Below are 17273 nucleotides of genomic sequence, written 5' to 3'. Positions count from 1 at the left end.
AACGATAACACAATTTCTGTGTTATTTTAATATATAGATAAGTGTTTAATTATGTTATTTATAGTCGATTATATAACACTTTTTTTGTGTTATACTACACTTTAGTATAACACATGTGTTATATAAGCTTAGAAAAGCATAATCTTTTTTTACTTACACAAAACTAGGAAAACAAATATGAAAGTTGAAGCCAAATAAGGTAACATAAATAGATTTTTATTAATTACTCAAATGTAATTACAATATTTAGTCTACTAGTCTAGGCTTAAGAAATCATATTACAACATAATTTATGCCCAATTCAGATTCCTTTATCACTAAATACAAAACAAGAAATGTATACAAAAATTAGTGAAATACATTCTTCCATTCTAAAGGCCTCAACTACAAATGTTGTCAAGAATTGCTCCAAAGAAATCATCTCAATATACCTACACATTGTAAAAAAAAAAGTCCTTTTATTATTAAGAACAAAAGTTCTTGCCACCACAACAACAAACTTACAGTCTTTTCTTAAATGATACATTGAAAACTTCAAAAGAAGAAAATGGAAAACTAAGATAAATACTTATCTGTTTTAGTTCAATAAAATAAGAGAGCTATTAAGAAAGAGCTAGAGAATTTTCAGATGAACAATAAAATAAGAGAGAATCAGTAGAAAATTTCTCTATGGTGATGAGTCTGATGACTCAAAACAGTCAGTTGGGACATAAACTGTATAACTAACTAACAAAAACACATACCCTAATACACACTCATGCCCTCACTTCACACGAGATAAATAACTACAATTCTAACAGGAAAATGTATTCAGAATTATATAATATCTATAGCAAAAAATAGTAAATCCAAGATTCCAAATACAGAGTACTTCAAGTATTTATCTCTCTAAGCATGCTGTGTGATTGTTTACTTTTTCCAAGTAAATCCAAGATTCCAAATACGCACTCATGCCTCTAAGCATACTGTGTGATTGTTTACTTTTTCCAAGTAATGAGACCTTATTAACAAAATAAAGACAAACAAAGCAATAACAAATTAAGACAAAGCTGTTACTAACAGACTTTTGGATTATCAACACGAATACAATCTAATCTAAAGGAAAATTTTGTTAATTTAAGAGATGAACTCTATCTCTAAACAGAGAGATACACCACAAAATGTAAGAAACCTATCATAACTTAAAAAATATTCAAAAAGATCACTCATGCAACTAAGAAGTTTATGCTTAGTCTAATATAAATTAAAATACTAAATAAGAGGAACACCTCATGTAGTTAATGACCATTAAACAAATAAGCTCCAAAGCTTTTTCAGAAGTTCAATAATGGTATCATGAATCAATATGCTTGGATTTACAAAAAAAAAGAATTTAATAACTATAACTGCTCTGTGAATATTGGGCTAACAATTCAGAGAAAGCAGGATGAATTTTAAGCTGCAAATGGAATTAAAAAAAACAGAGATATTATGCTACCTAAAATTTATGAAAAACTGAAAGAAAGTGAACAAGTTCCAGTTAATATTTTAGTTAAAATGAGCCCTCAAAGAGCTCAATACTTCCCAATTAATTTAGGACAACATGCTTGAACTATTTATCTAAACTAACTATACCAATCTTAAAAGGGAAGCAGCAAACCTTTTTAGACATGGTGCTCATCTTCTGAAGTATTGATACAGATAAACTTCCAGTATCACCAGCAGCTAATTTCTCAATCAAATGCACCATGACTAAACTGGCAGAAACCTGCATATATTACAATATAAATTAACTTAAAATGCCAATAATCAGTAATCACATCAAAGAAGCCATCTAAAACTATATGGTCTGCAAACATTTTGTTAGGCATCAGATATTGAATAAAGCTATATAGGATTAGTGTGTTGACTTGTAAATTTACTCAAGTTCTATTGGCTGGCTAGTAAGTGTTATTGTTAGTCTATAAATAGTATAAGAGAATACTTGGAAGGGATATATAGAAGAATTTGGTTACTGTTTAAAGTTTTGAATTTCTACTCTGGGAGTTTTTGCTAGGTTTTCTCAATTTAACCTAGACTTTGTGCAAGATTTGGTTCTTTTCAGTACAATTCGTTTATTCTTAGAATAAACCTTACAGAATCTTTCAAATCAGCAACCTAGACGGTGTATTAGTTAAAATATATTAAATGAGAAACAATGGGTCAGTTGTTCAAATAAAAAAATTAATGATCAGGAAAGAAAATGCATTAACTCGAACACGCTAAAACAGCAAACGTATGGTGTTGACTTTAAAATGACTAACTAAAATTCACCCCAAACTTCATGCAAGAAAGAGCCATATATAAGTTTATACCCAAAAGTAGAAAAAAAAATGCAATATGGATTAGTGCTAGACTTGAACGCTGAAAATGGAGACAGCTAACCTCATTTTGGCATGTTGAAGTTAATATGTTAGATACTGATACAAGGCAGTACTTATAAACTGGATCCAAGGCTTTTTTTACTTTCCTGAGAAACAAAAAACAGGGCAATACTCATATATTTCAGTTGAGGAAACAAAACTGAGTAGACTAGCAAAAACAGAGGAAAAATACAATTTTAAATTAGCAGAGCTTATAGAAAAAGTTTTATTGTTATATTAGCACTGCCTTTAAGACTTCCATTGAATGAGATGTTACTTACACTGCCATTTATCATAACATGAAGTTTCTGCCCTGTGCTAGAAGTTCTAAATTGTCCTAGTTCCAACCCAGTTCATATATCTATTCATACAACAGAAGAATCCTTTAGAAATTATCCTGTCTAAATCAAACTATGACACAATTAGTAAAGCAAAATTCTAGTTATGTTGCTCACAATCAAGATCTCACTACTACAACCTTTCCAATAACAGTTTTACACAGATGGATAAGAAAGGAAGAAACATTGCTCCTTTTTATATTTTTATAAAGCAAACCTTTTTTTTTTACTTGGCAAACTTGGAAATATCTTAAGAGTAATTAATTTAAAAAACAAAATGGACCTCGCAACACTGTCACAGATCAATGGGACACAGTTTTGGGCACAAAAAAAGCATAGCACTAAGGAATGCAACAGCAACATTACAGGGCTATTTTATATTCTTATAAGGAGAGGACCAAAATACTAGTTACAAAGACCCGTTACCAATTAGAAATAATATGAGCATCCTATGCAAACATAAGTGCTAAAGTCCAAAGATAAGAAAATTAAGAACCTCATTTCTGAAAGCCTGGCCAATTTTAGCAGCAGCAAAAGGAAGCTTGTTCCCATTGTAATAGTACAAGTCTTTGAAGTTAACAAATATGCCCTGTGCAGTTTCTGGCCGCATGAACCTACAGCAGAGGAGATTTAATTACATATCATTACTGACCAAACAGGAGTCTTAATAAAAAATAATCGCTAAGAAAGAAACAGTACCTCACTTGCCGCTGCCTTGAAACGAACATATATAACAGATGCCTCTACACCCTCAGCAAGAGATGCCTTGCTGCTACTATTGCTCCGGATTGCTGACTGAACTTGATGAAGAAACAATAACCATATAGAACCAGAACGTTTTCTTTTTTAGGTAACAAACAGAGCACTTGATTTAAGACCAAAAGGAGAAAGAAACAGAGGTCTACCAACCCAACAAAACAGCACAAAACAATGGAGCGCATTAATTCAACCCGTACATTATTTTACCTGAGAAGACGCACTTTTGAGTACAGAAAGTACATGAGAGCGAATCATACCCAATGCTCGAGACTGTCATAACAAAAAAATTACTCAATTATTGGAAATGGAAACAAATTTTAGTGGAAGAATGTGCAAAAATGTAACGTTATCTAATCAGCTATCTGCATAAATTTGTTTCTACCTGCAGTTGTCAAAATTTGAGTAAGTAAACGCCGGATTCAACATACTGTGGATTGTTTTCTACATACCTAATATAAAGTAGATAATGTTTAAGGTCATCAAGTTGATTGAGAAAATAAATGTCTCAACAAAATATGCTAGTAATTCATTAAATCAACATATAAATTAATGGTATGACACAAGTAATATTTAATGAATGCAACTAAAGCAGCAAAAATAGATACATAAATATATATGATGTAAATAGCATCCCCTTACGCTATGCAGTCATCAAGGCGTTTGAGCAGAGGGAGGAAGTTCTCATTGACAACATTCATATTTGGAGAATAAAAATTTGTAGAGATCTGCACAAGGATAGACAACAGCAAATCATTTTGTAATGATAAGAACCGAATAGTTTAGTATAATACACTGTCCAAGTTTTGAATCCAACAAATTGCAGTTCAGTTTATATTTCAATAATCAGCTCTCCAATTAAACTTTAAAGACTGGACACTAAGACTAATCTGACAAATTAAACTTTTACACTAAAAAAATTCAAGCAAAGAAAATGTTAGATAGTTCAAATGCATTACTAAATTATATTCATATTTCATTACATGCATTTAAAAAAATCCAAACAGAAAAAATTACAAGTGGTATCATTATCAAAGCCTACCAACCTGTTAAAATGAGCTTAATTTATAACGTTTTAAGAATGGTCTATTTTTCCCAACCCAACAACCAAAAAAAAAATAGGGGGAGAAAAAAAAAAGATAGTGATGAACCCATATGAAAGAAATTTAAAAGAATAAATGACAAACACGAGATCACTTCACATGAGTATATGTAGAAAGCATAAGCTTAGATATGACCACGAACTATGACTTTAGAACATTAAGAAAACATGTAAACAAAACCAGAGAACTATATAAATTATATTAGAATGTCAAACTAGGAATGCATTGCAAGAGAAGTGAAGCTTATAGATTACCCCTAACAATGTAACCAAGATACGAGCTCCACTGCATCCTAATGGGTGTCCCAATGATACAGCCCCACCATGTACGTTAAGGCTTTCATGCAGTTGTAAGTATAATAAATATTTTAAACCATTCATTCATAACAACTATGAACAAGTGCAACAAGAAAAAGAGCGAGAGAAACTGCTGCAATAATGAATAAAATATTTCTTAAAATATACTTCAAGCAGCAGTATGTTTAAAAAATCAGATTTACAACTAAGAAAAAGATATTGTAAAGTGCTATACCAATAAGAAAATTAAGTTGCCCTCAATTCATATAGCAATACAAGGATCCGTGTATGCACCTCAAGGTAGTAAGATGTTTGAAAATCTGGGGAAAAAATGACAAGCACAAATATTCTTTAGTGTATAAGGTCATTTTTTGTATGTAAAAAATAAATAAAAAAGAGAAAATGAAATCCCTTGAAATTCTTTTTTTTTTCTTTCCCCTTCTTAAAATACAATTTCCAAACAGAAATGTAAATAAAAGTGTTCAAATGTTAGTAAAGCTCCCTACGAATAGTTCGTTTTCCAAAGCTCCCTATATATAGAAAATTTACAGTTACATAAAGGTTGAAAATTTTAATGAAAGCCCAAGAGCCTAATTAGTCTACAGATTTAATACCAGATTTAATTCAAAGAAGAAAAATTCAAAATCGAAACTTTGAACCAAAAACTGAGATAAGTCTACAGATTAGTGCTCGAAGTATCATACAAAAATAAAACTGTAAAACCCACATAGCTCTTACCATTTTCTGAAAGTTTTTTTCCTGAAAGAGCCTCATTGTTTGATCCACAAAGTCCAATCTTTCAAATATCTGCAGTAGTAACAACAATGGCAGAGCATTAATCAATTAACAGCTCAATCACAGAACACTAATCGAACGGTTAAGCATAAATATTCATAGAAGTGATCTAACCTTCTCAGTAGATCCAAACTGTACTAGTCCTCGTGGTTCAACCGGTACTACCACAATGGTCTGCAAAGTGAGTTTGATTGTTAATAATTCTGAGTTGTGAGCTAGAATTGAACAACTTTCACAACATATGAGAAGAAACCATAAAATTTATAACACAAGTTTCTACCATACTAATCTCAATTAAAGTACTCAAAAAGAAAAAAAAAAATTGTACCTTTATTCCAGAGGAAAACTGATAGCAAACCTCAGAATCATCCTGTAGAGTGAAAGAAAATTCACAAAATAAGCAAAAGGAGTGTGGTGTAAAAAAAGTTATAGAATTGATTAAGAAAAGAACAAAAGGAGTGTGGTGTAAAGAAGAAAAGACAAAACGAACAAAAAGAAAAATCTTACATGGGATTTCTTTGGTCGAAACACCAGAAAACGCCATAAGACCAACCATTACTAACACAAAGACTCTTGAGTGTTCTTCTAAGCACTGAACTATTCTCATCTTCACCCATTTCACCAACTATGAAATTGTCTTTGTTCAACTCTGTTGCTGCTAACCGTGTTGTTATTGCTGCCCGAAATCGTTCCAGTGTTTATAAAGTCCTTACTTTTGTGAGTATACAATCTTTATTCGAGAGCTTTAATTATTAATGTATAATATCTGATTAAGGGCAAAGGGTGAAAATTCAAGAGAGTATGAAAATATGGGAGAACATATAATATAAATAGAAGAATAGGTAGGAAAAAAAATTAAAGAATTAGAGAGAGAGAACCTTTATAATTTCATAAATAATGTATAAAATAATGAGAATAGCTTCTCTCAAAATAGATTGAGAAAAGTTTCCTCGTTGAATTAGGATTTGGTAATTTTTCTAGGAAAGTAACTCTAGGAATATAAAACACACTCAAACTTCTAGGCATATCCAATTAAATTAATAATATAACTCCTAATTATTTAATATGTTGTTCTGTATCTTTTTTAACTAACAGAGACTTTTGAGAAGAAAATGGGGAATAAGTTTAACAACTGTTTCTCATTCGTGCAAAATGGGGAAGAGGATTGTCCTATAATTTAGCATTTTTTTTGGTCAGGTCTATGTTTGAAATATTTTATTATTAATCAAAATGTCTTTTATATTATGGGTTAGTTATGCTAACACAAACATCTTCACCAAGCCTTCACTGTCAGTTTAGGTTGTAGTTTACTCATTTACCACGTATTAAAATTAGCTTCTTATCTATGGATATCATAATAATATGTGATGTCTTGCAGGCACAAGATACAATTTTTGCTATGGAAGCCTCAAAAAAGTCACAGGTAGCTTTTGCAGCTGCTAGCACTGCAAGCTTGGCAGAGGCTAAATCTGGGGAGGCTATCTCTTCCATTAAGAGGGCTCTTGATTTTAATTTCCAAGACGTGGATGGATTACTACGGTTGGTACGGCTTGCAATGGAGGCCATTAGCCGTTAAAGACTTAAAAGTGGTTGTGGACTTCTTAACTCCGGGATTTAAGATAAACTGGTGAAAAGCAAGTACTAAGAGGCTGACCTGATCTCTGTGATGAAGGCTCTCTCTTTGTCCATGTTTATAATTTTTTTATTTGCTGAAGATCAGCTTATTGGCATGCACTGCAATGCCCCAAGGTTGTTTCAAGTTAACCATGGCTGGTTTGTGCTATTAATGATTCAAGGCTTCTGCATAAAAGATTCTGAGCTCATCTCAATTGGTTAATCTGCTTTTTCCACAAGGAGCTAAAGATTTTCAAGAAAATAAAAAAAAAAAAAGTGGAAAATTTTATTATAGGTGTTTGTTTTTTTTTAATCCATACTGGTGGCGACAATCCAAGGATTGGGAGCTGCCTGATGCATAAACCATCTAGCTCTACTTATACGAAGAGAATTCAGAAACTGCCCTACTAACATCACTTGAAGAAGGTAAGAGATGGCAATTTTATGTAGACCAATCCTTTTTGTTTTTCTCTTTCAAACTACTTTTTCTTAATCTTCTTTCAGTTGATATGAGAAGAAACCATAAAATTTATAACACAAGTTTCTATCATACTAATCTCAATTAAAGTACTCAAAAAGAAAAAAATTGTACCTTTATTCCAGAGGAAAACTGATAGCAAACCTCAGAATCATCCTGTAGAGTGAAAGAAAATTCACAAAATAAGCAAAAGGAGTGTGGTGTAAAGAAGAAAAGACAAAAGGAGTGTGGTCAACAGCTCTTACAACTTCTGAAGCTGTTTCAAATTGCCAAACTCAGGCATCCTTCCTATGAAGTAGTTACTACTGATCCTTCTGCAATGAGAGAACATGAGTCAAGATTCAAGTGACATTAAACTTGGTTCATTTTGGTCATGGAGTTACATTACAGATTGACACTTACAGTTCTTTTAACTTGGTGAGACTAGTGAGATCAGGGAACTCTCCAGTAAAATTGTTTGCAGCAAGAGTCCTGCAGCCACACCATTTCAATTACTTAAGACTAAATTAATAAATGTCATTTTACTTTATTATTAAAATGCAATTTAAACATTCTTCCACATACTTTATAACATAGTTTGCCTTGACCATATTAAAGTAGAGAAGAATCATTTTAGCAACTTTAGACCAAAAAAAATCACCACATTCAACAACATACTATTAACACAACAAGAAATCAAGCAAGCATGGCACAAAAACTTGACTTAAGTCATATCATTATACATTATGAAGCAAACATCTAACCAGGTTGTAAGCAAAGACATGTCAACCAAATATTATGCTCAATGCAGTCTTACAAACATAACAAAACTTTTTTGCATCATCTGAGTAGTGCCATTTTAATTTATAAATTATAATGACTATTCATGAGCATAGCAACAACATTGGCAGCTGAAATCCATCAAGTTGCAGCTAGCTTGACATCCTTACCATGTATTTAGCATCAATAAAAGGATCACTCACTGCCACCACGTCAATATCATCCCTGAATATTGCTACTCGTAAAACCAATCTTCCAATCCGACCAAAACCTATATGAGCCAAGCATTGAAAAAGTAAGGAATTAATCAACTTTACCATTCTTCTTTCAAAGAGAATCACTTGGCTCACAAAGTTCTTTAAACCCTGAGGTCCTTCATTTAATAAAACACATATTAAATATAAATATATATATATCTAGCATCCAAGAACAATATTGATACATGAAGCTATACTCTTTTACAAGTCAGAATATTAAACTTGCCCAAACTAAGAGGGATTAAAAAAGTGACATAAAGGAAACAGAATCCAAACTATAGACTACTTCTAATTCGAAAGCAACAAATAAACATAAATATATAAATGTAACATAGAAACTAAGTTGAATAAAAGTAAATAATTTTCCAGTATGAAAACACACACCAACTCTTGCAAGATTTTCAACTGTACCTTGACCTATTAAAACAAAAACTATTGAAGGCCAAAACTAATCAAACATTGACCAATGCACAAAAGTTTGCATCTCTAAAAAGAATGATAAAAACATTAACCACACCAAACAATGGAATGTACAATCATTATTAAGTCCTCATTTCAAACTAGGAGCTATGATGAACTTACCATTGATCCCAACCTTTGACTTCACACCAGTCTTCAATTCTAAACAAAATAAATTATGAGTGAGCATCAAATATTAGAATTTCAAAATTCACACTACAATGTATGAAGTGTCTAGTCCTTACTCTGAACAGTTGGTGGCAATTCAGTGGTCGGTGCTTTAATGGGTTGGACTCTCTTGACATTGCATCCCCTGAACAATGTGTCATCTTCTTGGGTCAATTATAAGAACAGAAAATATGCTTAAACCCATAAAAATTTCTATACTACGTTACTCAACTGTAAAACAGATGATCCGCTTGGAACAGCAGAGCCAAATACACTTGACTGAAATCTTGCAGAGTTTGGGCTGCGATTGAAACTAATGCACGATGTCTGAAAACAGAAGGAAAATATTAACAATATATATTTATATGTATGAGTGTATATGTGTGTGAGATAAAAAGATCTTATAAAGTCAAAACAAATAAATGTTGAAAACATTAAATATGGAAATCAAGCAAACCCCAAATATAAACAAACTAATAAAAAGGTTTATCTAATATACTCACTCCGCAGAAAAGAACAAAAACATTTTAATGAGAGAAATTATACCAAATGCAAAATTTATGTGTTGAAAAAAAATTGACTCTTTTGTGCAGCCATTCCTCGCTTAAAGCTTTGTATAGCATAGCCATCCTACAGTTAAAAAGTCCCGTGAGCATGAAAATAATTAAATAAGCTAATGTGTTATGGTGAAACATATTGAATGAAACTGAATATTGGAAATGTATAGTTTCTTGTTGTTTTCCAATTTACATCTCTCTTCCAGCTATTTAGATGCATGGTTTTTGGGAATGGTTACTAAACTAGCACATGCAGAAAAATGAATCAGTTAAGAGAATTCATATTAGTTTGAAGGAGTTCATTTGATTTCAGAACTGAGTAGACTAGAGATCATTATACTCTCGACCTGACATTCAAACAAATCTTTCCAGAACAATACATGCTCTTCTCTCGAGATAGTATATCGTTCACCACTCCCCAGAACCTGAATCATCTTGTAGAGTTAAAATACTCTGCTTGGCTACTCGGAATGATTGGGAAAACTTGAAAGAAATTCCCACAATTTGTGTCAGTTGGGATGCTTAAAATCACAAAGCTTTTTTCAAACGAGTTCCATATAAGTGTATGCTCAATTAGATAAGCTCCCAATATTTTGCTAGCCAAAATAAACTAACAAAAAACCCTCCACACATTTTACAATTCCTTCACTTTCTAAGTAACCAAACACAAATCTTTATTGACAAATCATCCAAAAAAACGAAACCCAGAAAGAAGTATCAGATCCACGAGGCAAGCCACCACACTTTCCAACACCGAAGATTTACCAGAACTCTATTTACCAATTTAAAAAAAAAAACGAAAAAGATTTAAAATCCCAGAAACTGAATAGAAAATAAAATGAAAACCATTATAAACAAATGAAGAGGAAAAGAAGAAAAACCTGGCCTTTGAAGGTCTCGGGTCTCAGAAATGTTGAAGGAATTGAATGAAAGGAATTTTCAGGTCTCTCGGGTGACTCACCTTTGGCTTTCGTCTCGGTAGGTGTATTATTCTACATTTTCCAAAAAGAACATTCATTCATTTCTTTCTTCCCCGTCGACCACGAAAAATCTAGACCCGGTGGTGGACATTTGGGAAAGTCAGGCCGATCGGGTGTCTTCATTCAAGCGACGATACAGAAGAAGAACGAAACGAAGTGAGAGGCCGGGGGGCAGAGAAAAGAGTCGAGTCGATCAGGCTCGATGACCGGGAGAAGAAAAACAAAATTAGGATTTGGCCGAAGGGTCTCTCGGGTCTGACAAATTTTCTGGTCTCAGGAATAAAAAAAAGGCTAAGGGGCGGGTCTTACAAATTTTCAATTCTCAGTAATGAAAAAAAAAGGCTAAGTGGCGGGATGGTGTATATTACCGCCCTTTTTTCATGCCCAATATAATACTCTAGCATAACACTTTTTTATTAGTATTATATTCATGTGTTATGGAAATGGGTATTTGGTGTAGTGGTAAGTTGGTAACGAAAAAGTAAAAGAACTCAAATAATACATTCAGTTAGAATACTAACCACTCAGAATTGAGATTGAATTGACCTACGGTCAACTATATGATATGACTAGAATAGATAATAACGGTATGTTTACTTATCTTATCAACTGTAACGTCCTGCATTTTCGGGTACCATTAAACGACTCGGGTCGGGATTTTTTTTCCCCTGGGTTAAGAATATTATTTTAAATAATATTATATTTTTTTTGTAAGTATTCCATGAGTTATTGCTAGCCAAAATATGAATTTTGTATTTTTAAAAGTCAAGATAAGACTTTCGGTCCTAGACCGACACAAAAACCCTAATCGGGTAAAAATCTCAGAAAATAAAACGAAAAATCATGGCAATTATATTTTGGGCATAAAATACATTCATAAAAGTTAAATTTTGGTCAAAAATAATAAACCTAAAAGAAAATGGAAACTTTAAGGCATTTTGTGGTAAATGCCTAATTTTGCCGAAATGGGGAATTTTATTCCTTGAATGGACCTTAGGTTAAATTTTATTATGTGATTAATTAAATTAAATTTGAGAGACATTTAATTTAATTAATTAATGTTAAGTTTGGTGATTAAAACTTAATAAGAGTGAAAAATGTGTCAAAAGTCAATTTGGACTTTTCTTCTTATGAAACATTTATTAACCTTTATAAAAAAAAAATGAAATGATCATATATATAGCAAGGGTTGGCCGGCCAAGTGATGTTTTGAAACCCCATTTATTAACTAATTTAGTTTAAATCCCATTTATTTAAAGGTTTGAGATATTGTCAAGTGGGCAAGTGGGAGTAAAACACTTGAGTGTTTTTAGGGTAAATTAGATAGTATAAACTCTTCCAACCCTCCCCAACCGACCACACCACTCTCTCTCATTCACTCATCTGATTTTTGACGACCTCTCAAAGTGTTCTCTCCATTATTCAACCTCAAGAACACCAAGGAAACTTGGAGGCTAAGTCTTGGTCTAGGAAGTATTTTTCCCTAAGGTAAAGTTCACTAATCTAGGCTTTTGTAAAGTTTTAAGCATAGAGTTTCAAATAGCTAATTAACTATGTTGTTGGGGGAAGTTGGTTAGGGTTTTTGAAAGGTTTTGGTGGAGTCAAAGCTTATAGGAAGGTCCAAACCTTAAGCAAGAACACCAAAGAGGTAAAAAGTTTACTTTTGATGATTTTGTTGTAGGGTTTTTAGTTTAAAGCATTATTTTGTATATCTAATGCTTAAAGTTTCTTGTTGGTGATGTAATAAGGTTATGGTAGTTGTTTAATAATTTTTATGATGCATGTGTATTGATTTTTGAAAATGGGAACCAAAACCCCCAAGGGCTTTGTAGGATACCCTAAAACAAAACATGTTTTGAGCTGTGACTTCCAAGGGGTCAAGCAGCCACTGTATATTGGTTTTGTAAAATTAAATTGTACTGTGATGTTGTTGAGATTGAGTACATAAAATTGAGCATTTGAAACACTAAAAAATGTTTAGAAATGAGTAAGTTATGCTATTTCAAAGTTTAGGTAAAAAACTGTTTTTCGTATTCTTATTTTCGGAACCAAGTTTGGACAGCCACTGTGTAGGGCAAATGAACCCAGTTTTTTCTAAAATTTTGTGGACATATTTCTGGCATAACCTATTAGTCCACTGTAAAATTTGGTAAGAAAATATTAAACGGTTTGAAAGTTATTAACTGTCAAAGTTTGGAAAAAATAAGGACTTGAAAATAAGGTCATTTTTACCTCATTGTTGGAAAATGATTTCACCAATCAAAAATGCTCATTTTGACCTAAGATTTTACAAAGACCTAAATGGCATAACAAAAATGGAATTGGGAAATTTTGGTAACAATTGGGTAAGTAAATTTCAAGTTATGAACTAACGAAGTATGTAGTTAAAAATGTGAAAAATAGGCTTTTCACACTTAGTGTAAAAATGAGATTTTGGAACATAAGGTAAAAAGTAAAATTTTGCTTATTTCAAGATATAAATTGGTAAGTCTTGAAATCATATTTTCACTAAAATTACCCCTTTGAGTTTAAATGAATTATTTTTATTAAAGAGTTTTTATTCTTTCTAAAAATAAGAGATTTAATTTATTAATAGTTAATAAATTAAAAGAGGGTTTAAAACCCTATATTTTGATAAAATAATTAAATGAATTATTTTTCTAGTAAGTAAAATTGATTAATTGATTTTGGAAAATTAATTAGTCAAGATGGGAGATTTTTAACGGTTTTCCTAATTAAGACAAATTAGGCAATTTTCTTAAAACAGTTTTTAGATATTAAAACCTTAATAAAAATAAAAGGAAAATTTAAGAGTTTATTTTCTTTAAAAATAATTAAGGAATTTATTAGTATTTTCTGGATATAATACCGGCTAAAATCTTACATATTTTAACCGACTAGTCGAAAGTGCGGGTTAATAGCGATATCTTGAAAGAATAAGATTTTTAGCAGATAGTGGGAAAATACCATTGTGATACCCGAGCCTAGGTATCGAGACCTTAGGATAGGCCTCCCTGAGACTTAGGGTTTAGTCTCGAATATTTTGTATGACTTTCCTTAATAGGATTAAAACCAAATAAGGATTATAAATCCTTACAAAAGACTTTTATTAAAATGATCAAACTGCCCAAAATAATAATAATGAATTATGAGTGCCATAATTAATCCGAGTATACTGTATGGATAACTACAGTATTGGCTAAGCGTAACTGGACTGAACGTTGGAGGGTGAAAACATGCTGAGCGCTAAGGACTCCAAGTAAGTCAACTTATATTGTATGGCTGCAACATGAAATGATTATTGTCTTGTATGTTAGCATAGGGATACATGCACATATATAGACTGTCATAAAAAGTTGCTTAGAGACGTTAGTCTAGTGAGTGCTGATTTAGAAAATATGAACGGTAGATGTCCGTCATATCCTAGACGGTTGATCCTCGTCACATTGCTTGATTTTATTTATGTCCGGCTCATTACCGCGACGAGTGGCCATGAGATGAGGATAAGCTGGTTAAACCTAGGGGCGCCAAGATAAATGGGACCTAGGGGCCCTCATGCTTACTTAATCATTGGACGGTTAGAATCCGAGCAAGTGCTCTGATAAGTTATTCCCGGATAGCAGCCGTGAATATTGGCCATTCAGTGAGAGTGCCTAGAGATACTAGGGGTTGCCAAGATAGAGTGAGGCTGAACACCCTAGGGGCAACTGCTCACCAGCACCACTGATTAACATAGATGTCTCCGTAAAACCGTGTAAATTGGATTACACTCTTGGATAAGTAGCAATGCCCTAGGTAACACGATAGTTACCCTTGATGAGAATATTTATTGGCTAGATCTTAGTGTGGAGACTCGGTTCTCTTTTACAGATTAGTAATTATGTTGGAGGGCGTGTTACGCCTGAATTGTTGGAAATTGTCGAGCGTTGGTCTCGAATTATATTGTGATATAATATATCTGCTTGCTCTGGGATTTTCTGAGTGCAGGGATATAATTGTTGGTAAGATATAGTTGTGATATAATATATCTGCTTGTTCTGGGATTTTCTGAGTGCAGGATTTTTATCTAGATATGAATTAAATTGTCCTTGGTTATCAAGCATGACCATAAGTTTGCCAGGACACTTTAGCGTTCTTGAAATTGATTGTGTAGGGTCCGGATGGGTCAGGATCCCTATTTATCTATCTGTATTTTTTGAAAGTTGATCTTACTAAGCATTTTCGCTTACCTAGTTGTTTCATGTTGTAGGTAAGGGCAAGGGCAGGGCAGAGCAGTGAGCGCTGGAGTCTTCCTTGCAAATGTACATGTGGACCGACCTTTTGGGAAGCCTTTTTATTTTTGGAAATGTTGTGTAATTTTCCTAAACTAGGCTCACTCTAATCTTTATAAAACATGTTTGTAACTAAATGTTAAGTATGGCCATACGACTTTTTAAAAAGTTTTTTTTTCTATGGGTTTTTGAGACATTTTGTTAAATGAAAACATTTATATTTCCGCATTATCGAGTCTTGAAAATCCGGGTCGTTACAGTTGGTATCAGAGCTCGAGTTGAGCCGGTTCTGTAGACAACCCACATGTACATTTCGCAAAGATAGACCGACACTCACTGTAAGTACTGTTTCTTCCTTTAGTGTGTTGTTTTCTTTTTATTCACCTCAATTCTATAAATTGTAGGTTATGGTTGATATACCTGAGATAGGTGACCCTGTGATAGGAAAACTACTCATGAGCTCTTCGCCTAGAATCGATATTCTATAGACTCTTTAACGATGAGAATTCCTTGCCACTTCGAGTACGAATGACGACATTGGCGTGCCATTTGGAAATGTACGCAGTACATGACAGAAGTCTTCAGTAGAGCCAGATGAGGATCTTAAGCAGTCTGACGAGGATACCGACATAGAGCTGGATATGTTGATGGACAGCTTAGATTAGGTTATGCTGTGAGGGTCTTGTTGATACTTTTTGTAAAGACCTTGCAAGCCAACTAGGTTGTAGGACTTTGGTGTAGTTGTAGCTGAGAACCTGCCAGTGGAGGAAGTGGCTAATGAAGAACTCGGCGACGGGGAAATTTCTTATGAGGAGCTGATGGACCAGACTGAGGAAGATCTTGAGGAGGATCCAGATGGAGGTCCTGATATGGCCGCTGACAGCGACACCAACTAGGTGTTAGGCGCTGCATAGGTGTTAGAAACCCACCTAGTTTTGAAATATATACCTACCTTGTATATGATTAAGGAAATTAGTAACTGGTCTAGAAGGGTTATAAGTCCATTTTTTTTAGGGCTAATTTTGTAAATCCCTTAGACTGGTCGACCCAAACTTGAAACGTTGTTGTATATGGTATAGGTTATGAAATGAAGTTGCTAACTTTCGTTAAAAAGTGTTGATTTCTTGTTGTGCCTGATATGCTTGGCATGTTTAATTAGGTTGATTAACTATCTGTGTCAATATTAACTTCTCGTCCTAATGCACTTAGGAGCTTTTGTTTTGAAAGCAAACAAATGGCAAGGACAAGAGCTCAAAGAGGAAGGGGTGTTGCTGGCCGAGGCCAGGCCACACCTGCTGATAGAGCTCAGAACGCGCCTGCCGCTAGAGCTCCAAACCAAGCTGATAGAGTTCATGAGATAGCCGAGCAGATGAACAATCTGCAAAGGCTAGTGGAGACGCAGGGAGCTCAAATAGAAAGAGGGCAAAAGAGATAGGAGGACGCTGATGCCCTCCAAGCTGAAAGATTTAACACCCTTCTGGGAAGACTCCCCATGCCACCCAACAATTCTCAGAACTACGAAGTACCACCTGCAACCAATGAAGAACAAAACCTTGGCCCGCAGGTTATCATTGAGCAACATGTACAGCCAGTAGAAGCGCCAAGAGCTACCCGAGCAAAACCTATATCAGAAAGGTTCGACAACCAAAATAAACCTATATTCGAGGGGAGCAGCGACCCTTCAATGGCAGAGGAATGGATTAGTATTTTGGAAAGAATCTTCGACTTCATTGGAACTACTGAGAGAGAGAAGGTAGTCTGCGCGACCTATATGCTGAGAAAAGATGCCCGCATCTGGTGGGACGCAGCCAAGAAAGGGCATAACGTTGCCGAGATGGAATGGCTAGAGTTCTTGACCTTGTTCAATGGCAAGTACTTTAGTAAGGCGGTGATTGAGCACAAAGTGAATGAGTTCACTAATCTGAAGCAGGGAACATCAAGCGTGCAGGACTATGTTCAGAAATTTGACCAACTGTCTAGGTTTGCGAAGAACCAGGTGAGCACTGAAGAGAATAAGACCTGGAGTTTTATGAAGGGCCTACGCAGAGACATTGCCAGGTG

The 17273-nt window shown here is 33.8% G+C and overlaps 1 protein-coding gene and 2 long non-coding RNA genes across 4 annotated transcripts; all 3 read right to left on the bottom strand.

Moving 5' to 3' along the window:
* Positions 1–200: 200 nt before the first annotated feature.
* Positions 201–2467, bottom strand: LOC133816338 (uncharacterized). The gene is made up of 3 exons (XR_009885171.1): positions 2404–2467; positions 1640–1747; positions 201–431 (listed from the first exon to the last, which is right to left on the bottom strand). It is a non-coding gene; the product is annotated as an uncharacterized LOC133816338 (long non-coding RNA).
* A 1159-nt stretch (positions 2468–3626) lies between these two features.
* On the bottom strand, positions 3627–6301 carry LOC133816337 (uncharacterized). Of its 2 annotated transcripts, XM_062248886.1 has the most exons (5): positions 5998–6301; positions 5784–5843; positions 5613–5681; positions 4084–4914; positions 3627–3927 (listed from the first exon to the last, which is right to left on the bottom strand). In XM_062248886.1, exons 1-4 carry the CDS (start codon positions 6274–6276, stop codon positions 4909–4911), a joined length of 414 nt encoding a protein of 137 aa, XP_062104870.1. In that variant the 5' UTR covers positions 6277–6301; the 3' UTR covers positions 3627–3927; positions 4084–4908. The 2 variants fall into 2 exon arrangements, 1 of the variants encoding a protein (XP_062104870.1); XR_009885170.1 differs by lacking the exons at positions 5613–5681; positions 5784–5843; positions 5998–6301 and adding an exon at positions 5110–5195 and having other exon boundaries at positions 3633–3927; positions 4118–4914.
* Positions 6302–9481: 3180 nt separating this feature from the next.
* Positions 9482–10281, bottom strand: LOC133816336 (uncharacterized). Its single transcript, XR_009885169.1, has 3 exons — positions 9951–10281; positions 9637–9731; positions 9482–9549 (listed from the first exon to the last, which is right to left on the bottom strand). It is a non-coding gene; the product is annotated as an uncharacterized LOC133816336 (long non-coding RNA).
* Between the last annotated feature and the right edge of the window lie 6992 nt (positions 10282–17273).

Source organism: Humulus lupulus, chromosome 2 (assembly GCF_963169125.1).
Source record: "Humulus lupulus chromosome 2, drHumLupu1.1, whole genome shotgun sequence".
Classification (NCBI taxonomy): Eukaryota; Viridiplantae; Streptophyta; class Magnoliopsida; order Rosales; family Cannabaceae; genus Humulus; species Humulus lupulus.
The sequence above is the reverse complement of the archived record's forward strand: the minus strand, read 5'-3'. Positions and strand labels throughout refer to the sequence as shown.